The 25,434-nt window shown below is 38.8% G+C and overlaps 1 protein-coding gene across 1 annotated transcript in view; it reads left to right on the forward strand.

Annotated features, from left to right (window-relative positions):
- Positions 1-25,434, forward strand: part of NID1 (nidogen 1) — a 225,261-nt gene that overhangs the window by 127,004 nt on the left and 72,823 nt on the right. The window contains exons 10-12 of the mRNA XM_007958156.1: positions 8,510-8,635; positions 12,744-12,893; positions 13,896-14,018. Of these exons, the coding sequence (XP_007956347.1) occupies positions 8,510-8,635; positions 12,744-12,893; positions 13,896-14,018 (399 nt within the window). The remainder of the gene's footprint in view (positions 1-8,509; positions 8,636-12,743; positions 12,894-13,895; positions 14,019-25,434) is intronic.

Genomic DNA, 25,434 nt, shown 5'->3' on the forward strand with positions numbered 1-25,434 from the left:
CCACTGTGAGATACACCTCAGCTAAGACTCCATCAATACCTTGACCTCCATAGGCCCCCACTGACTGGTGGGCCACAATGATGCTTTGGGTCTCCTGGAATTAGTGTCAATTCAGAGCCAATGTCCAGTAATCCCCAAAAAGTCTGATTATTTCCTTTTCCCCAATGAACAGTCACTCTCATAAAAGGCCTCAGGTCCCTTTGGGGAAGGCTAGGAGAAAGACTGACAATATAGATTTTTGGCAATGTAGTGGGGTCCTTCCTCAAAGGGACCTGGCCTCCCCTTCATTTAAGGGGTTATGGGTCTGTAAACTGACTCAAGTCTGGGAATTGATTGAGAGGTCGTGACTCTGTATTCTGGTGATTCAATCTAGGTTGCTGTTCACGTGACCTAGAATTCTTCTGTCTATACAGATCAAGTAAATATTTAGTAGGCTTGCCATGTATTTCACTACTAGGAACACCTGAGCAAGTAGCCAATGCCATAATTCCACACAAGTCAGACTATTCTGATTAGTATTCCAACTCTGTTGTCCATTGTTTTAACCACACCCACCTTGCCTTTGTTGATTAACTGCTGCCAATTGGCCCATACTACCACGGGGTCCAATCAGCCCCATCGTAGTTAAGTGTCTTAGTTCAATTAGGGCAGTTCCCGCTGTCAAATCAGGTTTACATAAAATAGCAATCATAGCAGTCTTCAAAGGTGCTGGAGTTCCCTTCCCAAATTTATTCCTCACAGTACTGGTGAAAGGCATGTCTTCTGGAGTCTCCATTTCTGGCTCTAGGGGTCTAATCTGATAAATCCATTCTTAACAGGCCAATTTCCCTAAGCCTCTGGATACCTTCTTCTACATTAAACCAAGGCAGGTCTGGTACTTCAACTTGACTTAAGGTAGGCCACTGCATAATCCATGCCTCAATAAGCCAACCAAATGAACTATTAGATCCTTTCCTAACCTCCCGAGCTGAGACATTGAATTAAGAACCCATATTTAGTGGGCCTAAATCAATAAATCCAGACTGATCCAATCTTACATTCCTTGCACCGTTATCCCACACCCTCAGTAGCCATTCCCATACATATTCTCCAGGTTTCTATCTGTACATATTAGCAAAATCAAGTAGGTCTTTTCAGATATAGTGTATCATTTCCTCAGTCACACTTTCTATTTCACCTCTTGGGGCTTGCTTGGACTTGACTTTAGTTATGGGTCTGGTAGAAACAATGGGTGTTTGAGGCAGTTCCTGAGAGCATTCAGGAATGTCTTCCATGGCCTCTGCTTCAAACAATGACCCAGCAGGAACCGTTGAGTTAATCCCATCAAACTGAGGTTGAGGGGGTAATGGTTTTACAGTTATCCTTTCAGATGGGAGGGATTCAACAGAATTTACAGGCTCCATATCTGATCTTCCTGATTATCTGTCTATATGTTCCCATTCCAGGTTTCAGGATCCCATTTTTTTTCCAACCAATGCCCTCACTTTAACGGCAGACACAGTTCTGGATTGGCAATTTAGCTGGCATTGTAATTCAGCCACCCTTACAATAAGACTCTGGATTTGGTTTTCAGCGATATCAGCTCTGTTAGTAGAAGATATCAGGCTTTCTTTCAGAGCACAGCTGGAATCACTGAGGTCTTTCATGCGATGCTTAAGCCAGGACTCATCAGCTTTGAGCTCATCTTGCTCTTTCACCAATTTATCCAGTGTAAGTAGGACCAACCAACCAGCTTCCTTATACTCCTCATGCTGACAAAATTGCAGAAAAGTATCAAATATCTGATCACCCAGAATGTCACTTCTCACAAGTACTTGATCTATTGATGGTGCTATTTCATGTATTAATTTTGCCACCTCATGCCACAGATTAGTACCGCCCTTTTTACTAGGAGACGTTGAGTCACTAGTGTCATCAAAATTAATCAAACTGGAGAACCAATCTAGGAAGCCCATCCTTATGATTTTGTCTCTCTAGAACCACTCCTGGTACCAAATGTGTTAGACTGGGTTCTCTAGAGAAACAAAAACCAGCAAAGCTGATATATATATAAAGAGAGAGAGAAATTTATCTTAGGAAAATGGCTCACAAACATATAGAAGCCAGCAAGTCCAAAGTCCCTGGAGCATATGTCAGGCTGGAGGCTTTTCCCTGCAGGGGCTGAGAAGCTCAAGGCTGGCAGGCAGTACACCGGCTGTTGACTCCAATGAATGACAAATCCAAGATCTCCAGGTCGAATGGTGGACTGCTCACTCATGGACAGTTGGAAGCAGCAGAACAGAATCCCGATCCACAGAAGAATGTCTCTCGTTCCAGGATTTTCCAGGATATCCTGGAAGCAGGCAACACCCCTAGGGAAACTCCCTTTGAACAGATTGGCCACTCAGAACACAGTCATGCGATCCCATCATGAGAAGAACACAGAACTGGGGTCCAGCCTAGTTGACACACAGCTCCAACTATCACAGTGTTTATTTTGGCTCTTTCTTCTTTTTTGATGTGTGCATTTCTTGCTATAAATTTCCTCTGATCACTGATTTTGCTGGGTCCCAAAGATTTTGGTATGTTGTTTTTTCATTCTTATTTGATTCGAGGAATTTTTTAACTTCATTTTTTGTTTCTTCTACTACCCAGTCATTTTCAAGGAGGGTGTTATTCAGTTTCCATGTGTTTGCCCTTTTTCTGTTGATCTTCCTATTGTTGATTTGTAATTTGATAGCATTGTGATCTGAGAAGATGCTTTGCAGTATTTCAGTGTTTTTAAATTTATTAAGGCTTGCTTTGTAGCCTAACATATGGTTTATCCTGGAGAATGTTCCATGTGCACTGGAAAAGATTTTGTATTGTGCTGTTGTTGGGTGAAGTGCTCTGTAGATGTCTATAAGGTCAAGTTGGTGGTTTTAGTTCTTCTGCATCTTTGTTGAGTTTCTTTCCAGTTGTTCTATCTTTCATTGAAAGGGGGTGTATTAAAGTTCAAAAAAAAAAAAAAAAAAAAAACCTCATTGCCATAAAGTCATTTCAAGTCATAGCAACCCCTCCTTGGGTTTCTGAGGAGGTATCTTTATGGAAGTAGATTGTCCAATCTTCTTTCCTTTGAGTGTCTGGTGGGTTTGAACCTCCAGACTTCTGGTTAGAAGTCAAATGCCTTAGACACTATGCCACCAGAGTGCCTACTGTGGAATCATCTATTTGTCTTTTCAGTTCTGTTAAAATCTGTTTTATGTATTTGGGGGCTTTTTCATAGGGTGTGTAGATATTTATTGTGGTTATGTCCTCTTGTTCAATTAATCCTTTAATCATTATAAAATTTCCTTCCTTGTTTCTTGGGGTCATTTTTTTCTTAAAGTCTATTTTATCAGAAATTAATATTGCCACTCTCTTATTCGATTGCCATTTGCTTGGTATATCTTTTTCCAATCTTTGATTTTTTTTTTTTTTGGTCTATTTTTGTCTTTGTCTCTAAGGTGAATCTTTTCTAGACAGCATATTGTTGGGTCATGTTTTCTTATGCAGTCTGCAACTCTCCATCTCTTGTGTGGTTCATTTAATCCATTGACATTCAGTGTAATTATCAACAAGTGTGAATTTATTGACATCATTTTGTTATGTGTTTTTTCATGTTGCTGCTGATTTCTTTGTTCCATATAATTTTCTGTGTTGAGCTCATTGTGTTTATGAATCATGATCTCCTTCATTGCTATTGTTTTAGTATTTGCTAAATATTTGTGCTTGTTCTCTTTTTTATTTTGACATGAAAGTTTATTATTTTTCTTTGAGGTTACCCTGTGCTTTATAATTTTCTTCCCAAGTTTAAAACATTTTGTCCTATCTTGCAATTGTCTTGACTTCCTTACCATTTAGAAATTCTGTAAGTACACTTTTTATTCTCTTTTTGGTTTGTAGTTGTTCTCATTTACCAATTGATGTCTCTGGTTCCCTGTTTATAGTATAGTCATGGAAGCTTATTTGGTTTTGGATACTTTGATAAGCTGGTTGGTTTCTGGGTTATATCATAATGTGTGTTAATCATTGTTTGTTGTTTGCTGTTGTTGGTTTTCTGTGCAAAAGTCTCTCTTTAACATCTCTTGTAAGTTGGTCTGGTTTTACAAATTCCTTTAATTTATGCCTATCTGGAAATGTCCTAATTTCACCAACATATTTGAGGGACAGTTTTGCTGGGTATATAATTCTTGAGTGGTAAATTTTTTTTCTTTTGGGGTTTTATATATATTATCCCATTGTTCTCTCATCTGTGTTGTCTCTGCCAATAAATCAGAGTTTAGTCTTATTGGTTACCTTTTGTATGTAACTTTGTTTTTCACATACTGTTTTCAGGATTCTTTCTTTTTTCTTGGTTTTGGTGAGTTTGATGATGACATGTTTTGATCATTTTCTTTTGGGGTTTTTTGGACTTTTTAAATGGATATATTCTCATCTTTCATCATATTAGGGAAATTTTCTTCCAACAAATCTTTGAACATTTTCCCTGTGATTTTATTTATTATTCCTGTTCTGGCATTCCACTTACATGTAGGTATTCTTCTTGATGGTTTCCCATATGAATCTTAGGCTTTCTTCATCTTGTTTTGATCTTTTTTGTTGTTGTTGTTGATACCTTAACAATGTAGTATTGAGGTATTTGTCTTCAGTCTCACTCATTCTGTCTTCCGTTTTTCAATTCTACTTCATTGCCCATTTGATGTGTTACCTATTTCTGAAATTTTAGTATTAATCTTCTGGATTTCTATGTGTTATTTTTGTACGATTTCTAATATTTAGTTTATTTTGTCAATTTGTTCTTGTGTTGCTTTTCTAAGTTGTCCTAGAGTTTTGTCTGTGTTTTCCTTAATTTTCTCAGTGTTTTCCTTGATCTGTCTCTCAATCCCTTGAAGGTACCCAAGTATAATTCCTTCAAATTCCTTTTCAGGATCTTCCAATGCTGCTTCTTCCCAAGGGGTGTTTTCTGGGTTTTTATCATGGTCTCTTTTTGACCAACTTTTTATTGCTTCTTTATTTGCAGTGGTATTGTTAATTGTCTCCAGGACATTGTGTTGTTGTTGTATTTGTGTTTAATTGTGGTCTGATGTTGGTGTGATTCACCCAAGATTTTTATTTATTTATTTATTTTGCTTTGTTATAGCTGTCTGGGCAGGGTACTGTGTTCTATTCACTAGTTATTACCACTTAGGCACTTACCACCTGTCTCCTGGTGGGTGTTATAGAGAATGAGATTGTGTGCACAGATCTGTGTTAGGTGTTCATATAGAGCAGTTGAGTGTGAGTTGAACTGATATTGACTACCATCTCTTGTTAGTGGGTACAAAAGCAAGTGGTGGCCCTCACTCAGTGGGTGAGGCTACAGGAGGTGTAGGTATGGTTGGATTGTGTGAGAATGGTTGCTGTCTCTCAGTCAACTAGACAAAAATAAAAATAAAAATAAAAAACACCAAACAAATAAAAACAAAAGAAAACTCAAAACTGCATAAACAAGCAGGAAAAATCACAGAAAAAAGGCAGCTAAAATGTGAAGAAAAATTTTTAAAATACATTTTTAAAAACCAAAAGAAAGATAATGATAAAAAAAAAAAAAGAGGGAAAAAACAAAATCCAATATCTCAGGAGGGGAGAATGAGAGAAAAGAGCAGGAGAAAACTACAAAATGGAAAACAAGGAGTGGGAAGAACCAAAAGAAAGGATAAGAAAAGGGAACTAGGAAAAGGTAAGAGAGAAGGAGGAGGAGGAGGAGGAGAAAAGGGAAGAAAGGAGGAAGATAATTTAAAAATTAATTTAAAAATTATTTAGAATTATTCTTTAAAATAAATAATTTAAAAAGAAAACCTCTGGGTTGGTGGTTGGTGGAGCATGGCACCCAGGCTCTTTCAGGGCACAAATTGGGATGAAGTTCCTGCTCATCAAGAAGGTGTGTGGAGGTGAGGGTTGGTCACACTTTTGTTCACCAAGAGGGTGTGGGGAATAATAGAAATGAAGGGAATATTGCACCTTTCTAGGCATTAGTCTCCAGTGTGGGTTCCAGTGCTTTCCTCAGCAAGGGGAGTTTACTTTTAGGTCACTGTCTGGTTCAGAACTGCTAGTTGCTTATATTCAAAATTGCTTCAGTATTCACAAATATTCATACTGGCTGTGCCCTCAGGACAGCCAGCAGTCCACAGGTCTGTTTGTCTCCTTCTTTCTTATTGTCAGGTACCAATGCAGTCCTTGCCTGTGCAGTCCTTGATGAGCAGGGCTGATTCTTAGGTTACTAATGGGTCACCACTTGCAATTATTCAAAATGGCTACACCCTCAGGATAGCTGGCAGTCCCCAGCTCTAGTTATCTCCTTCTTTGCTCTTTTCCTTTCTAGTTATCAGGCACTAGTACAGTCCTTGCCCATGTAGTCCTTGGTGAGCAGAGCCACCAAGACTGTTACCAGGTCACACTTGCAAATATTCAAAATACCTGCACCCTCAGAATAGCTGGCAATCTGCAGCTCCATTTGTCTCCTTACTCACTGTATTTATTCAGATTCTTCTACTATTTTGTATTTAATCCACTTCTTAATCCTTCCCTTCAAAGCTCAGGGTTACAGGATCATCTCTATATCAGTTTCAATTGGTTTCTCATTACTTTGTTGCAGATGGTCTGTATAGCTATTCTGCCATCTTGCTGGAACTCTTCTGGCCTACATCCATTATCTGTGATCTTATAATACTTAAGTATTGTTATGCTTATTTACCAATGAGAAAACTGAGATTGATTAGTAAGATAACTTGCCCAAGATCTCATAGCTACCAAACCTGTTACTGTCAAGTTGATTACAACTCATGGCAGCCCCATGTGTGTCAGAGTAGAACTGTGCTCCATAAAATTTTCACGTCCTTATTTTTTGGAAGTAGATAACTAAGCCTTTTTCCTGCAGAACCTCTGTCATTGTTGTTGTTAGGTGCTGTCAAGTTGGGTCCTATTCATAGTGACCCTATGTACATCAGAACACTGCCCAATCTGAGGCACCTCTGGGTTGGCTCAAATCTCCAACTTTTCAATTGGCAGTTGAGTATATTACTAATTTTCACCATTCACAGACTCCCACATAGTTACTGAGACTACCAATAAGATGGTGTAAGTGTACATCACTAGCAAAAATGGCCACAAGGACAGAGAGCCAAGTGGGAATTGGCAGTGCTGGCCATTTGCTTTATATAATAATGATCATGTAAAGACAATTACCACAGGGGGGATAAAAAGATCACACAGCTAGTAAGTGAAGGAGTCAGGATTTAAACCTAGATATGTACAACTTCAAATGTATATTTTTTGCTTTGTCCCATGGTTGACAGCTATAGTATTGTCTTAGAAAATGATATCACCCTACTAGATTGTTTACATTATTTTGATTAATGGCTTTCCTTTTAGTTTAGTAAGCTCTAGATGGCATTAAGAAATTCACAATTTGGTTTAAAAATGTTCAATTGATCTTTGTGACTGTAATTTGAGGAAGGTAATATTTTTCTAACAATAAACCAAAATCAAACCCAACCAGTTACTGATAAGTGGATTCTGATTCATGGTTACTCCATCTGTGTATGCAAAGTAGAACTACTCCATACAGTTTTCAGATCTATAGCCTTTCAGAAGTAGATTGCCATGCCTTTTCTTTGAGATGCCTCTAGGTGGGTTCAAACTGCCAACATTTGGGTTAGTAGCTGAGCACTTAACTATTTTTGCCACCAAGAGACTCCTTTTCTAACTGTTGTTGTTGCCATGGCAATTCTGACTCATAGTGACCCTGTAGTACAGAGTAGACCTGCCCCCACAAGGTTCCCAATCATAATCTTCATGGAAGCAAAATGTCACATCCTTCTGCATAGCAGCTGGTGAGTTTGAACCACTGACCTTTTGGTTAGCAGCCTAGTTCTTTAACCACTGTGCCACCAGGGAGCTCCTTAAATAGCAATCACACTCACCGCCATCAAGTCATTTCCAACTCATAGCGACCCCTCCTGGAATTTCCAAGGTGGTTATCTCTACAGAAGTAAATTGCCCAATCTTCCTTCCAAGGAGTGGTTAGTGGGTTTGAACCACCAGACTTCTGGTTAGCAGTCAAGTGCCTTAGGCACTACACCACCAGGGCTTCCTAAATAACAATAGCCATATTTTAAATATGGTTTCTAGTCTAAAAATCTTATTCAAAGTCTAGACACTTATCTCTCCATCCTTCTAACATATACTTGCCAACCAAACATTCATGACTCTCATTGTAGGTCCCAGACTGAGCACCTAACTTGGGGGACATTAAAGGGGTGCAAGAGCATGTATTTACTTAGGAAAAGGCCTTGGTATCACTCTTTAAAGAAAGTTATGCACAGAATAAAAAATCTTATTTAACACTACTTTGGAATATGTGAAATTCTCTTTTAAAATTGATCTGTTCTCAGAGATAATATGCCTTCTATTTTATTAAAGAATTGAAGAGGTGTAAAAAAGTGTGCAATAATTTTTTAATTTGCTGCAGATGTTGATGAATGTTCAGAGCAGCCTTTGGTATGTGGGAGCCATGCAATCTGCAATAATCACCCTGGAACCTTCCGCTGTGAGTGTGTGGAGGGCTTTCGATTTTCTGACAAGGGAGCATGTGTAGGTAAGTTGTCTAGATAACTTCTGAAAACATTTATTCACATAGTAAATATTTCTTCCTGTGTAAATGGTACTGTCCCAGGTAATTAGTCAAGCTGTGATAAAGGTGACAGTTCTGTAATTGGGGAAAAGTGTTTACAGAGAAGAATCAGACTTAATTGCTGTCCTCCAAGTATGTAGAGTCAAAAGTAAAGAAACAAGGAATGCTACTGGCTACACTAAGAATATGTCACCTCACCTGGTCCATTTTAACTTACTTGCAAGCATTTGCATTACATATTCTTCTTATAAAGCTCTTTTTAATTCTTTTCGTTATACCTTTAATAGTTATTAAAACAAGAAGGCTTGTTTCTCCTTTTAATTAGTTACCTTAGGATTTATATTGCAAGAACAGGAGGAAACTTTTTTCCTTTTTACTGTTCACATTGTTTTATATGCTTGATTTTTTTTTTTTTTTTTACCTTCACTATTGCAGCAAGAATTCTTTCTAGCACAGTCTTCTATACAATCAACTACTCATAGTTGGAATGTTGTTAATGGAGATAACTTAAAGCAAAACATTCTCCATGCCCTGTCTCTGGAATGACACCCAGTATTTATTGTGATAGACAATAAGTGTATGTTGTTACCTGCCTTCAATTTAATTCTACCTCATTTGAATCTAAACCTCCATTTGAAGGCATTGCATTTATGGATTTTATTTTTACAGAGCATGAGAAGTAGTAGCATACTTCTTAATTTTATTGAAATAAGTTGATTTGTTAATTAGGTTAATTATGCTTTTGGTTGATGATGGTGATGAAGATGATGATGATGATGGTGGTGATGGTGGTGGAGGTGGTGGTAGGTCAACCACAAAGAACCAGAGTAAGTTTTTCTTCTTTTTTCTACTGCCACACATTGACCAGTTGGCACCAAGAATTTTAAGCTCAGAGATCCTTGGAGATTGTAGGTCTGGAGGGCACTTTGTGGAATGGGACATCTGAACTCAGCATTTCTCCCCAATTTAAAACAGATTTCTCTTTTACAATATTCATGAGCTATCTCTGTCTCTTCCTCACTGTTTACTCAACTCTAGCATGCTTTCTATTTGCTCTGTCTTGAAGCTCAAGTGAGGCGACTGAGGTCCCAGGATGAGGTGGTTTCTGGAGAGCAGTAGGGAACAGGCAGTTCTCATATTTTAAGTGTGACACAAACATCTGTGAGTTGAGAGAGGCCAGTCATCATTTCACAGAGTTGAGATTTCAGATTTCAATAGAGAACATCTAATTCTGTGTGTTCAGCCTGACTTCCTTCTCAACATTTTGAGGGGAGGAGATTCAAAAGCAGACTTTCCATAGCAGTCCTCTGCTTGCATTACATTTTTATTTAACCTTGTTGTGCATGTTAGTGGTGAGGTACAGTCACCAAGACTTATCCTGGGTCAGGTGTGTGAGGTGGGCTGCCCTCAGAGTGAGCCATCCTGGGTTTCTGGATCCAACTCTCTTCTAAATTTCAAAACTTACTGGAGTGTCAGAGTGGTGTGCAAAGCAGGTGGTGTGAGAAAGTCTACTCCCAGACATTTGATTTTGGGGAAGATGCTTAACTTCTCTAGGCCTCAGTTCTTTATCTGGAAAATGGGGTGATTTGTCATTGGTTTTCCATTTATGTCCCATGGAGCCCCTGGATGTGCCTCTAAGGGCTACAGAGGAGGACATGGAGCAGCCAGTGGGCTCTTGTTCTTTAGCCCCCATCTCCAATTTGCCTTTCCTTTTCCTATATGTCAAATTCTGAGTAATATTTTGAAAAAAAGATGGGTTCCACAGCCCAAAAACAAGTGTGGAAACCACTGGATAATTAAGCTCCTCTTAGCTCTAACACCATGATGTTTCCTGACCCTTTGGCTGCCTATTGACCCCATGCCATTCCATCTCAGTCAGCTCTTCCTCCCTTGAGTAGACTCTTTTCAGATTTACTATGCAGGGAGATGGCTGACTGTGAAACCAAGTCTTCTTAAATGCATTCAAACAAATTAACTCTGGCTTTGCCACAAATCAGTCTCACCTCTTCCAGAATTCCTTATTAAGACAGTGTCCTGGGATGGAAGCTTGGGCTAAGAAGGTTTCCCTCTTGTTTGGAGCAGAGAAGGCCAAGGAAAGGATCTCAGCACTTTAGGATATTGGCTTTTTCCCCTGACAACTTTGAGGGACTCTGCTTGAGCTCTCATGGGCTACGGGTCCATGCTGGGCATGTGGGCTTGCCAGGTGTAATTATCTGTCCACAACGATTATTATTACATTACCAGAAGAGACTTCCACATTTTATATTTTCTATAAACCTGTGACTTTCTCTTTTCCACTGGAACCAAACTTTTCCAGTTAATTTGAACATTTAAAATATGTTTGCATGAAGGAAAGATGAGTTTCAGCTTACCTTTATGTGAAGATATAGGTAGGCACTCTGAATGGATAACAACCCTGTGGAACATGGTTTGGCATATGGAGAGTTGGGCAAGCATAGCACCCCCTGACCCCTCACACCACCATACATCAGTGCTACTTTCAGGGCTGGAGGACAGCCAGCCTTAGGCAAAATGCTGATGTGAACAAAGCTCCCATAACCTTGTCTCACACAGTGTTCATGTTTCCTTCCCTCATCATCATATTGTTAGGCCTTAGTTAGAGGTCTGTACCCTACCCTTGGAGTCCCTTAATGGTGCAGATAGTTAACACAGTCAGCGACTAGCCAAAAGGTTGGAAATTCAAGTACACCCACTGGCAACTTGCAAAAAAGACTGGGTGATCTGCTTCTGAAAAATCAGCCATTGAAAACACTGTGGATCATAGTTCTAGTCTGACACACAGCAGGTTGTTATGAGTTGCAGTTGACTCAGCAGCAATTAGTTGATACCCTGCTCTTTCTTCCTACTTTCTTCCTCCTTATTGGTAATGTCTTTCCATTGGTTTGTCCTTCTTTCTCTTGCATCTCCAACCTTCTTCCCAGATTTATCTCCACATGGATCTCTCCAGCCACTGTGATTACCCTGGGACTAATTGCCTTGGGGCAGAGCATATTCTTTTTTCTGATTCTCTTCAGAAATGAAAGAAGTAGAAAAGTTAAACCCCAACTTACAATCTTTTTATTTCCCAATGTGAGCTCAATTTTCTCTCCTGTCCAAGCCTTTCCACTTCCATCCATCCCTGCAATTGAATGGATGGAGTCAGAAGTTGTGCCTCTGCTTAGCATGCTGGAAGTTATTCCTGTTTGAAAAAGTAGGAATGTGAAGCTCTGAAAAGTTTTATGGTTTACTCAAGGCTGTGTAGTTGGTTCAGTCTATTGTTGTTACGTGCCATTGAGTCAGACCCGACTCATAGCAACCCCTCCTTGGATTTCTGAGGCACTATCTACAGAAGTAGATTGCCCAACCTTCCTTCAGAGGAGTGGTTGGTGGGTTTGAACCGCCGGCCTTCTGGTTAGCAGTCAAGTGCCTTAGGCACTACACTACCAGAGCTCTTTGTTTCAGTCTACCTAGTGTAAACCCAGAACTTGTCCTCAAAGGCCCACCATACACTTACTACCATACACTCTCACTGCCATGGAAAAGTATCTTTATCTCTTCCTTGATGGAAAGTGAATGATTTTAATTTAAGCATTCATAATGAATGTTATGCTTGTACAGAGTGGAAAAGACTGGATACCCCATACTAAAGGCTTAGTTACTTCAAACTCTGTACTAATATACTTTCTAAAGTATATATATATATATATATATATATATATATATATATATATATATATGCAGATGTTCCAAATCCATATCCAGAGTGAGGAGAAGTTGAATCCTTGAAATATGTTGTGGAGCCAGATCTGGAGTGTGGCTTGAGACAGAGACTTGGAACCTAGGTTAAAAGGCCAACTGTGGTGTCAGTTTGCAAAGAATAGTCAGAGGTAGAATCCAAGTGGAACAACATGGGAAAAAAGCCAGTGGGGCCAGACCAATGATGAGCTGGGATGAAGCCTGCAAGTCTGTCCCTCTTTAGAGAGCCAAACCATTGATGTGGTGGGAGCTTACAAGGCTTTGCTCACAGGACATTCCCACACATTACATTGTGTGTGCACCTTTTGTTCTGAAGCTATTGCAGACCAGCGCCCCATCAACTACTGTTCAAGTGGCCTACACGACTGTGACATACCTCAGCGGGCCCAGTGCATCTACACTGGAGGTTCCTCCTACAGCTGCTCCTGTTTACCAGGCTTCTCTGGGGATGGCCGGGCCTGTCAAGGTGAGTGCTCTCACTAATTTTTAGAAGAGCAGGTTAGAGCAGGTAAAGTCCCATTATTGAATAAACTGCAGAACCTTCTAGACTTGAGGTAGCTTGATGGTGTTTATCAGGCTGCTCGTAAAGCACATTTTAATTTAGGTAAGATAACCTGTTTACAGAGTACCCTAGGCCTCTTGATTTGCCAAATTATTTAACATCAGGCAATTGAGTGAGGTCCTGATTTACTAATAGAATTCTCATCTTCCATGCCAGAAACTCGGGAACAATTCCCAACCAATGCACCTCATGCTCAGCTACCACCTATCTGTCAGTGGATACTTATTTGTTACCATGATGTGAAACAGGTTTCAGTGAAGCTTCCAGATTAAGATGAACTAGGATAAAAGTTCTAGCTACCTACTTCAAAAATCAGCCCACAAAAATTCTATGAATCACAATGCTCTGCTCCCTAATCAATCATGAGGATAGCAGAGGCAACGTTTCATTCCATTGCACATGGGGTCACCATGAGTCCAGGGCCAGATTCACAGCAGATATCAACAACAATAATATAAAAGAGTATTTCTGAAAATATGAACTTTTCTAAAATAGATGATAATTTCTGAGATACTTTCTCTTTGTTACTGAACATGCAAATTTTCTCTCACCTGAGGATTTTCCATCATGCACATGCACCACATTATTGAAACATTTTTGAAGCTCTCATTTATGAAGGGAAGGATCATTTTATAATTCAAAAGAATCCTCACTTTTTCCTTTTTATTTTTCATAAAAGCCATTATCATCAAAATTAAATACATTTGTAAGTACAATTGATAGAATTGGGGATTTAACGTCTTGATAATTAATGTTTAGTGATTTCTCAATCACCATTCCCAGATCGGAAACAGGTTTCCATAGAGTTGGGTGAGTGACTTAAATAATTTTGTAAACTATGAATTCCAGAAAAAAAAAAAAAAAAAAAAACCCTCATTGTCCCTTCCCCTGGTTGTTTTTTTGTAGATGTGGATGAGTGCCAGCCAAGCAGATGTCACCCTGATGCCTTCTGCTACAACACTCCAGGCTCCTTCACATGCCAGTGCAAATCTGGTTACCAGGGAGATGGCTTCCACTGCATTCCTGGGGGTAAGGGCAGAGGAGGTCTAGAGTTGGTAACCCATTGCCATATCCATGAATACTGAGTGGGGTGGGGAATATGAGGTGGGGAAGTGAAAACTCCATGGAGGGTTCTAAGAGTTGTTGAGATAGGAGATCAGAACACAGGCTGCAGTGTAGTACCATGTAGGCTGTGTAAGCACAGATCCAGGGAAAGCTCTTCACATAAAGCCATCACTGTGCTGGCAGCCTGTTGTCTGGTCATTCTTGAGGGACTGTGACTTTATCAAGCAATGCTGGGGAAGCACTGGTTCCTGAGAGTTATGGGGAATACAGCCGGGTAATGCATGGGGGTGAAGAGCTATCAGTGACTAAGGATCTCATAAAATTCTCTATTACTCATTATACTTGACCGGATTTATGCAACTCGTAAAGTTGTCTGCTGATCAGAGACATGAATGATAGCTCTTAGGCAGTTCTTGAATGAGTCCAGGTACATAGCAGACACTCAACAAATACTGTTGAATGAATGGGTAAAATTGGTTGCCATTTGTGCAAAAGCTACAAGGTGCTAGAAGCCTTACACATATTATACCATGTAGTGCTCATCATAGTCTTTTTAAAGTAAGTACTATTAGTATTACAGGAGGGTGCTGAAACCTTAAAAAGATGAAGGTCTGATCAAGATCCTGAAGGCAATAAGTACTAGAATGAAGATTGAAGCCTAGGTTGGTTAGATAGACTCCAAATCTATATTCTGTCCTCTAAATTGTACAATATCCTGACACAAGATTAAGAATATATTTGACACCTCAGGCTGGAGTTAGGCAATAAAGTCATTTGTTTTTAACCCCCTTGGCCAGATATAGTCATGGCCACTATAAATGTTTTCAACAAGAGATAATGGAAATTTTCATTTCACCATTTTTTTTTTAAAAAGTTAATAACAGTTAAGTATCTGTCCTCTTCATAAATCTGAATGCCTTGAGGATTATGTGCATATGTATTTCATTTTTGTGTACCCAATACTCAGAAAAGGACTCAAGTGCCTAAGGCATTTGACTGCTAAGTAGAAGACTGGTGGTTCAAACCCACAAGCCATTCCTCAGAAGGAAGACTGGGCAATCTACTTCCATAGATATACCACATCAGAAACCCAAGGAGGGGTTGTTATGAGTCGAATCCAACTTGATGGCAGTGAGTTTTGTTGTTGTTGTTGTTGTACCCAAAAGAGCATATAGCACATATATTATTCTGTTGAAGAAATAAATGAATGTGCCAGTTTCTGTACCTGCTCAAACCAATCAAACCAAATGCACTGCCATCAGATCCACCTCATAACGACTGTGCACTACACACCTTTAGAAAGATAATTAAAGAGCTCAGAAAGGAAATCTGCAAATAAAGATGAAAACATTTAGAGTAATACTTAAAGAAAACTGAGGACCAATTTAAACACTTTTTGTTTGCTATGCTGCTGTTGTTTGTGTTTTGTTTTGTATTTTATTTCAAGCACACACAGTGTAACAAAACTTGAATTTCCAGTGAAAGCTGAAAGAAGTATAGAAATTCCCAATTTATCTGCTTTGTTGGTAGATAAGGAACATGAGATCAGAGTAATTTCTTAGTTTGAAAAAAAGGTTTCTTGAACTCTAAATATTTTTCCATAGCAGTCTTTCCTCAAAATTTAGCAATATATAAGCCATTTAAAGGAGCTCTGGAGGCTTAGTGCTTAAGACATTTGTTTGCTAACCAAAAGATCAGTGATTCAAAACCACCAACCACTCCATGAGAGAACAAGAAGGCAGTCTTCTGTAAAAGATGTACAGCCTTGGAAAACTTATGGGGTAGTTCTACTCTGTCCTATAGGGTTGCTGTGAATCAGAATCAATTTTTTTTTTTTTTTTGATAGACCCTTTTAAAAAGAAAATCTTAAGGCCTCCAATGTTGTAGATTATTTTCTTCATTATAGATAAAGTAGTTTTCAACTTCTTATATAACTATAAAATAAGAACAAATATATAAATATAAACAAAGTTACAAATCATAACATTTCAATCAACATTAATTTAATATGTCTATCTGAGATGACCATTAGCATTCCTGCCATTGTCTCCTCCATTATGCATATTTAACCTTTCCATCTCCAATGGATAATTCTTGATGTGGTTTCATCAGCAATCTTATTTGCTGATGTGCTAAGCAGACCTTGGCCTCCATCAGCCCCAAGGTGACATCTTGGCAGTCCTAGGAGCCCCAGCCAGCCACCTGGTACCATGCTTCAGCCTTGGGAAGCCCCACACCCCACTGCAGCAGCTTCAGGAGCCCCATCTTGTGGCCCAGGATGGCTGAGCTGTTCAGCTGCAAGAAGAGCCTCAGTTTAGCTCTCCTCCACACCCTCAGTGTATAGTGTTTATGTATAGTTTCTGCTTCAGAACTGGAACTAGGTATTTCTCCAAGAAGCCCTGGTTTCTTATGTGAGAAATGGTGTTGCAAGACCACAGTCTATGTATTAGGAATGTTAAGACTGCCTTATGAGTTCATATTGGTATTTCCAATTCAAATACAGGATTTCCTTTAACCTCTTCTTTGCTACATCCATATCTCCTTTCTTTCATGGCAATAATCCTGGTTCTCAAGGGCACAGGTAATGATAAAAAATGGAATATACCATAATTACTAATTTACTTTATCCCACATTATACAGATTGATAATACTAATATTGTCACCACCAATATAGTGTCTGGGAGCAATTTAAAAACATAGTAACACATCATTTTTTTCATTTTTTGATAGTTATACTCTATCTACATTGCCTGGCTATGTAATTATTTCCTCTATATTTGTTCCCTTTGAATCCTAATTTAGCCTTAGTTCAAGGTCCCTGAGTATTACAAATAGTTTTGCACTGGACTGCTAACCTAAAGCTTGACATTTTAAACCCATCCAGTGATACCACAAAAGAAAGACCTCATGATCTTATTCTGTAAAGATTATAGCAAAGAAAACTCTGTGGAGTTCAGTTTACTCTGTAACATATGGGGCTGTCATGAGTCTGAACCAATGACAGCAATGGATTTGGTTCTTTTATTTTTTTTTTTGTTTTAGTCTTAGTTTAACAACATGAATCAGCATAGACTTGATGGCAGTGATTTGGCAGTCTTTGTCAATGTTTCTGTAGATAGTTCATTGTTAGAAACTTGTTCTCTAGTAGATTCCTCAGGAAAAACTCATAGAGACAATATTCTTTGGTTTACATTTTCTTTTCCTGAATCTCTTATGTATTCTTTTGACATAAAACATGGCTGTCAAACATTCTAATGATAGAGGTGGGGACAAGATGGAGTCCTGGTGATACACTCTGCCCAATCCTTCTACAACAGAGACCCAGGAAAACCAATTGAAAAGACACAGATAATGATCCCAGAATCCTGGACATCAAATGAGAGGATAAAGAATTAGACTGAGCACAGATTGAAAAGGGAGAGAGTGAGGGCAGTGTCTGGGGAAATAGAAGAAGCTGGGGCTTAACAAAGCATGGCCATCTTGAAACACAGAAGGCATAATATATAGGTGAGAAGAAACCAACTTCATGGAATTCACACTAGAACAGAGACACTCTGTGGACAGATCTGGAGGTAGTCAAGGTGAGCAGAATATGTATTGGATCCAGCAGAGGAAAGTACCGGGAAATGGGCAGGATTTCCAGTGGAACAGGAGAATGAAGAGTGAAGAGAGAGCCAGTGAAGGAACATGTAACAACTAGTGAATACTAATTTGGGTTGAGAGCTCATGTGAAGTGGAAGGCCTTTGGGGTGGGGTCGGAGATGCTGGACTCCAGGTGACCCCTACATGATTGAGCCTGGGCAGAAGCTTGATAATCCATTACCAGAAGTGCACCAGGCCTGTGCCAGTGAATTGGGACCAGAGAGGCTTTGCTATCCTAGCCATAACTTCCAGGTGACAAGGGGTGAGTCCTCTTCACACTTCCACCAAACCAGTGGCTGGAGATGGTCCTTGGCCAACCCTACCCACCTGGTTGCTCACATAACGTCTTACCACCATCAGCCCAGACATTGCACCATGCCCTAAACAGGCAGAGCCAGTGTCCATGGATCTTTCTCTTGCACCTATATAATGAATAGGGCTTGCTAACACTGAATGCAAGAACATGTCACCACTATCACCTCTGTCAGAGGGCATGTACCAGGGACCCCCTTATGGGGTTGTGTTCCCATGGATTATGTCCAAGTGACAGCCCCCTGCTGTCACTTCTATCATCTGACCATACCTCCACAAGACCCTCCTTTTTTGTCTTTGTCTCTCCTTTTTTCTTCTCTTTTACCCACTTTTACTTCCTTTTGTTGATTTCTCCCTCCTCCTCCTCTTCTTCTTTTGTTTTACCCATCTTCCATCTCACACTCCCTCTTCTTTATTTTTTCTTCTTTTTTTCCCCCTCTGGCCCCATCTAACAAGAGGCAGATGTTAATTCTCCACTATTGCCTCATATCTATGTGAAAGCTGGACAGTGAATAAGCAAGACTGAAGAAGAGTTGATGCTTTTGAGTTGTGGTATTGGCAAAGAATTCTAAAGTTCCGTGGACTGCCCAAAGAACTAACAAATCTGTACTGTAAGATGTGCAGCCAGAATGCTCCTTGGAAGTGAGAATGGCCAAACTTCGTCTGACTACTTTGGTAGTCAGAAAGTAACATTCTCTGGAGGATGATATCATGCTTGGTAAAGTCAGTGAAAAAGGGGAAGGTCCTCAACAAGTTGGATTGACACAGTGGCTGCAACAGTGAGCTCAGGTATAACAAGAATTATGAGGCTGGCACGGGAACAGGCAGTGTTTCGTTTTGTTGAATATAGGGTCAATCTGAGTCAGAGCCAACTTGATAGCACCTAGCAACAACAACGAAGTCAGCTATACCTACCACACTTCCCACCTCACCCAATGGGTGAGCACCACCACCTGCTTCTGCACCACTGGATCAGTGACAGCTGATGGACAAGACCTGCTCATCCCACCTGCAGCTACTTTTTACAACTAACAATCAGAGGCCAATGCTCCCATTCCCACCAATTACTTCACCCACACAGAGACTGGTGGGGATTGCCCCAGTGCTACCAAACTAGCAAGTAAAGAAGCACACTTGTTCTACTCACCCAATAAAAATAAAAACCCCAAAATGTCTTGGAGACAACTTCAATTCAAACAAAAAAACAGGACAAGATAGTGCAAGCAAGTGAACAAAATAAAGAACTAGGAAAACTCACTAATAGAACTACCTGATCAGGAATTCAACCAAACTCACTGCCATTGAGTCAGTTCTAACTCATAGTGACCCCTCTTTGGGTTGTTGAGGCAGTAAATCTTTACAGAAGTAGATTGCCCCATCTTCCTTCCATAGAGTGGCTAGTGGCTTTGAACCAACAATTTTCTGGTTAACAGTCAAATGCCTTAGGAACTGTGCTACCAGAGCTCCAGATATATATGGAGCCTTCCAAAGCACAAGGAAACCACATACACACACACACAAAAAAAAAAAAAAGAAGAAGAAGAAGAAGAAGAAAGAAAGAAAAAGAAAAGACACACAATACCTTAGAAGAATTCAGGAAAACAGTATAAAACCAAGATGACAGAATAAATAGACGATTAGAAATAATACAAAAACAACAATTAGAAATCCAGAAGATTAACACTAAAATTACAGAGAGATAACATATTTGAAAGACAAAAGAATAGAATCTAATTGAAGACAATTAGCTAGCTAGAAAACAAGTCCCTTGATACCAGTTTGTATGAGCAAAAATCAGAAAAAAAATGAATGAAGAGATCCTCAGAATCATATGGAACTATATTAAGAGAAATAATCTACATGTGATTGGAATTCCAGGATAAGAGGAGACCAAAAAAACAGAAAATTATTGAACATTTGCTAGCAGAAGTCCCTAATATGATGAAACATGAAAAGAAATATCCATCCAAGAAGCTCATGAACCCCAAACAGGACACAGCCCCCATGATGTCACAAAGACATATCATAATCAAACTTTCCCAAACCAAAGACAAAGAATCTTGAGAGCAGCTTGGGAAAAATGAAGTGTTACCTACAAAGGGCAACCAATAAGGACAAGATGTGATTTCTAGGCAGAAAACATGCAGGTAAGAATGCAATGAGATGACATATATAAAATGTAGGAGCTCTGATGGTGTAGTCCCTAAGGCATTTGACTGCTAACCAAAAGGCTGGTGGTTCAAACCAACCAGCTACTCCTCGGAAGAAAGGTTGGGCAATCTACTTCTGTAGTGATACTGCCTCAGAAACCCAAGGAGGGATCAGTATGAGTCAGGTCCGACTTGACGGCAGTGAGTTTATTTATATAAAATGTGGAAAGAAAAAAAAAAAACTTCCAATCAATGAAGAATACTGAAAATATCTTGGACTGTCAGAAGAACAAAGAAATCTGTCCTGGAAGAACAGCTGCCAGAATGTTCCTTGAAAGCGAGAATGGCCAGACTTTGTCTCACCTACTTTGGTCATGTTGTTAGAAAGGATCAGTCCTTGGAGAAGGCTATCATGCTTGACAAAGTAGACAGCAAAAGAAGTGGAAACCCTTGATGAGATGGACCGACCTAGTGGGTGCAAAGATGGGCTCAAGCATAGTGACACTTGTTAGGATGATGCAAGACCAGGCAGTGTTATGTTCTGTTGCACATAGGGTTGCTATAAGTTGAGGATGACTCAACGGCACCTAACAACAACAAGAAGATGCAGGAAGAATATTTAGGTTTTTAGGAAACAATATTTTTGTTTTAATTTTGTGTCAAGTAATTACTTGAACTCTTTCAACTCCATCAAACATAAAGCACTGTGCCAGGCACTGGAGATTTTTTTCCTTTTGCATTATTTTTCATTGTTGTGAAAAACAGAATACTTGTCCATTCAACATTTTTCACAAGTACAATTTTGTACTATCATTTACATTGGTCATGTTTTGCAACCATCACCAATAATTATTGCTGAATCTTCCATAATCATTAATATGAAGCAATGACTCCCCCTTTCCTTATCTTTGGTAGCCACTAATAAACATTTGTCTCTGTACAAAAAAAAAAAAAAAAAGCCAATCAAGAACTATTTATCCAGCAACATTGTCCCTCAAATATGGTGGTGAAATTCAGATCCAACTCTTAGCAACCCCTCCTTGGGTTTCCGAGGCAGTATAACTACGGAAGTAGATTGCCCAACCTTCCTTCTGAGGAGTGGCTAGTGGGTTTGAACCACCAGCCTTCTAGCTAGCAGTCAAATTCCTTAGGCACTTTGCCACCAGAGCTCCCAGGACATTTCCAGGTAACAGAAATTAAGGGAATTTGTAAAAACAAGACCAGCCTTGAAAGAAATGCTAAAGGGATTTCTTTGGACAGAAAATCAACAATGGAAGAAAGCAACCTAAGATTAAGATACATAACATCACCCAGAAACCAATCCAGAAAAAGAATTCTCAATATTAAAATAAACTTATAAGACTGAAAATAGAGAAACAAAGGCATCAGTCTGTAAAAGACAACTGCAAAGCAAAAAGAGGAACAAATGGTTTAAATACAGAACTTCTAAATGAAAAGGAAGTTAGGGTGATGTCAATATAAAACATACTGTCTCAAACTTAGGAAGACAAAAATTAATAACAAGGTAAACACACACAAAGAAATTAATAAGCCTTTGATTTCTAACCAAAAAAAGAAATCATAGGACTTAGTAAACACAAAATCAACAACAGTGAAGAAAATACAAGAATATCTGATAACAAAGTGAACTCAGCACAGAAAAATATTTGTAACAAAGAAACCATCAACACCACAATAAAAGCACAAAAGAATGACAGCAGTAAATTAATACTGATCATTAGTTACATTGAATTTGAAAGGATTAAATGCACTAGTCAGAGAAAGAGAGTGGCAAAATGGATAAGTAAACATGACCCATCAATATGCCTATAAGAGACTTACTTTAGACACAAAGATAAAAATAAGTTAAAAATCAAGGGATGGATGAAAAACATATCAAACTAATGGCTACCAAAAAAAAAAGTAGTAGCAAAATTAATTTCTGATAAAATAGACTTCCAGGCCAAAACTAGCATTAGGGACAAAGAAAGACATTATATAATGATAAAAGTGTCAATCCAGAAAGAGAACATAACCATAATAAATATCTATGCATCCAATAAAAGAACCCCAAAATACATGAAGTGGACATTAACAGAATTGAAAAGAGAAATAAATAATTCCATAATATTAGTAGGAGACTTTAACAGAATCACTTTCAATGAAGGACAGAACAACTAGAGCGAAACTCAACAAAGATATAGAAGATCTCAACAACACAATCAGCCAGTTTGACCTCATAGACATATGAAGAACACCCCACCCAACAAAAACACAATACATATACTTTTCCAGTGCACATGATCATTCTCCAGAATAGACCATATGTTAGGCCACAAAGCAATCCTCAGTAAATATTTAAAAATGAAAATACTACAAAGCACCTTCTCTGATCACAACACTATAAAATTAGAAACCAATAATAGGAGATGAGGAAGGAAAATGAAATACATGGAAAATTAATAACACCCTGTTCAAAAACTATTGGGTAACAGAAGAAATAAAAAGTGAAATAAAAATATTTCTGGAAAAAAATGAGAATGAAAAACAACATACCAAAACTTATGAGATACAGCAAAAGCAGTACTCTGAGGTCATTTTATAGGAATAAAAGCACACAGCAAAATGAAGAAAGAACAAAAATCAATAGTTAACCCAATAACTACAACAATTCAAAAAAGAGAAAAAGAAAAAAGCCTTCAGTCTCCAGAAGAAAGGAAATAATAGAGATTAGAACAGAAATAAATGAAACAGAAAAGCAATAGAAATAATAATCAGCAAGACTAGAAGTTGGTTCTTTGAAAAATTTGACAAACCACTGGCAAATTTAACAAAGGAAAAGGAGAGGATCCACATAGCATGAATAATGAAATGGATGATGTCACAGAATCAACTGAAATAAAAAGGTTAATAACAAAATACTATGAAGAAGTGTACGCCAACAAATTTGAAAACCTAGTAGAAATGGACAAATTTCTAGAAACATAAGACCTACCTAAACTAACAGACTAAGGTAGAAATTTTGAACAAGCCCATAACAAAAGAAAAAATTCAACAGGTCATAAAAATAACTCCCAACAAATAAAGTCCTGCCCCAAATGGCTTCACTAGAGAATTCTACTAAATATTTCAAGAAAAGCTGGCACCAATCCTGCTCAAACTATTCCAGAACATAAAAAAGGATGGAATACTCTCTAATTCATTTTATGGAGCAATCATAATCCCAATACCACAGCCAGGCAAAGACACCACTTAAAAAAAAAAAAAAAAACTTACAGACCAATATGCTTCATGAACCTAGACACAGAAATGTTCAACAAAATCATGGCCAATAGACCCCAACAACACACACACACACACACACATATGTTGTTGTTGTTGTTATGTGCCATCGAGTTGGACCCGACTCATAGCAACCCCTTCTTGGGTTTTTGAGGCAGTATCACTACAGAAGTAGATTGCCCCATTTTCCTTATCAATCCTACTTAGTCAATATATATATATAAAATGACTAAGTAGGATTGATACCAGTTATGCAAGGATGGTTCATTAGAAAAACAATCAATGTAATCACTGGTGGTGTAGTAATTAAGGTATTTAACTACTAATCAAAAGATCAGTGGTTCGAACCCCCCAGCTGCTCTGCAGAAGAAAGATGAGGCACTCTGTTTCCATCAAGATGTACAGCCTTGGATATCAAATGAGGGTCACTCCGAGTCAGAATCAACTTGATAGCAGTGAGTTTGGCTTTGGTTTTAGTAATCAACTAAATAAATAAAACAATGGAAAAAGAACCACATGATCATATCAATCGAGGCAGAAAGGGCATATGATAAAATCCAATACCCATTCCTGATAAAACCTCTCAGCAAATTAGGAATAGAAGGGAAATTCCTCATCATAATTAATGGCATATACACAAAACCAATGACCAATATTATTCTTGATGGAGAGAGGCTGAAATCATCCCCCTGTAAACAGAAACCAGACAAGGAGGTCCTCTATCACCACACCTATTCAACATTGTATTGTAAATACTAGCCAGGGCAATAAGTCAAGAAAGGGAAATAAATGGCATCCAAATTGGTAAGGAAGAAGATGATATGATCCTATATATAGAAAATCCCAGAGACTTAGCAAGAAAACTACTGGAACTAATTGAAAGATTCAGCAAAGTGGCAGGGTACAAAATCAACATGCAAAAATCAGTTGGATTCCTCTACGTAGATCTCTGCAGAGGAAATAAGGAAAACAATTGCATTCACATAGCTACCAAAAAGGTAGAATACGTAGAATTAAATCTTGCCAGAGACACAAAAGACCTGTAAAAGGAAACTAAAAAACACTACTACAAGAAACTAAAAGAGACCTACATAAATAGAAGAACATACCATGCTGATAGATAGGAAGGCTGAACATTGTAAAAAAGTCAATGCTATTCCAAAGCAATCTGTAGATTCAATGCAATCCCAATCCAGATTCCATCAGCTTTTTGTAAGGAGATGGGAAAAACAATCACTAATTTTATATGGAAAGGAAAGAGCCCTTAGATAAGCTGAGCACTACTGAAGAAGAACAAAGTAAGAGGACTCATACTCTGATTTCAAAACCAACTATACAGCCACTGTTTTGTTACCTAGTGACACTCTAACAGAAATACCACAAATGGGATGGCTTTAACAAACAGGAGTTTATCCTCTTACAGGTTGGAGGCTTTAAGTCTGAGTTCAAAGTGCCAGGCTCTAGGGACAGGTGAAACCCTGCAACCTTGGGCTTCAGCTCTGCATCGTGCCCCCAGCCCACTGAAGCTAGAGGATTTTCTTCACTCAAGCAGCAGCTGGCTGCTGAGGCTGACAAACCAGATGTAAGCAAGTGAAAAGGCACAGTCCTGATATCACCAAACATGGCAGACCACTAATTCAAATCCAGGAAAAGTTCCAAAATAGGCAGGGCATGGTAGGCTGTTGAACAATGACTTGGCTACATGCAGGGTTCAAGCATGCCAAAAAGCCGGAGACCTTCCTCAAAGTTGGTTCTTATGTACTGGAAGCAGCCTACATCCCTAAAGCAGCTACTCAGCTGCTCCAGTAGATTCCACCATGGAGTTAATTACCAGTCTTACTATGGGGAATAACCAATCTCACCAAGGGGAATAATTACATCCAGCTGCCTAGCAACTCAACCAGCCAAGTTGACATACAACCTTAACTACCACAGCCGCTGTAGTCAAATCAATCTGATATTGGTACAATGGCAGACACATAGACCAATGGAA

The sequence above is a fragment of the Orycteropus afer genome, unplaced genomic scaffold (genome assembly GCF_000298275.1).
Source record: "Orycteropus afer afer isolate SDZICR_OR568_19922 unplaced genomic scaffold, OryAfe1.0 scaffold00858, whole genome shotgun sequence".
NCBI classification, from domain to species: domain Eukaryota; kingdom Metazoa; phylum Chordata; class Mammalia; order Tubulidentata; family Orycteropodidae; genus Orycteropus; species Orycteropus afer.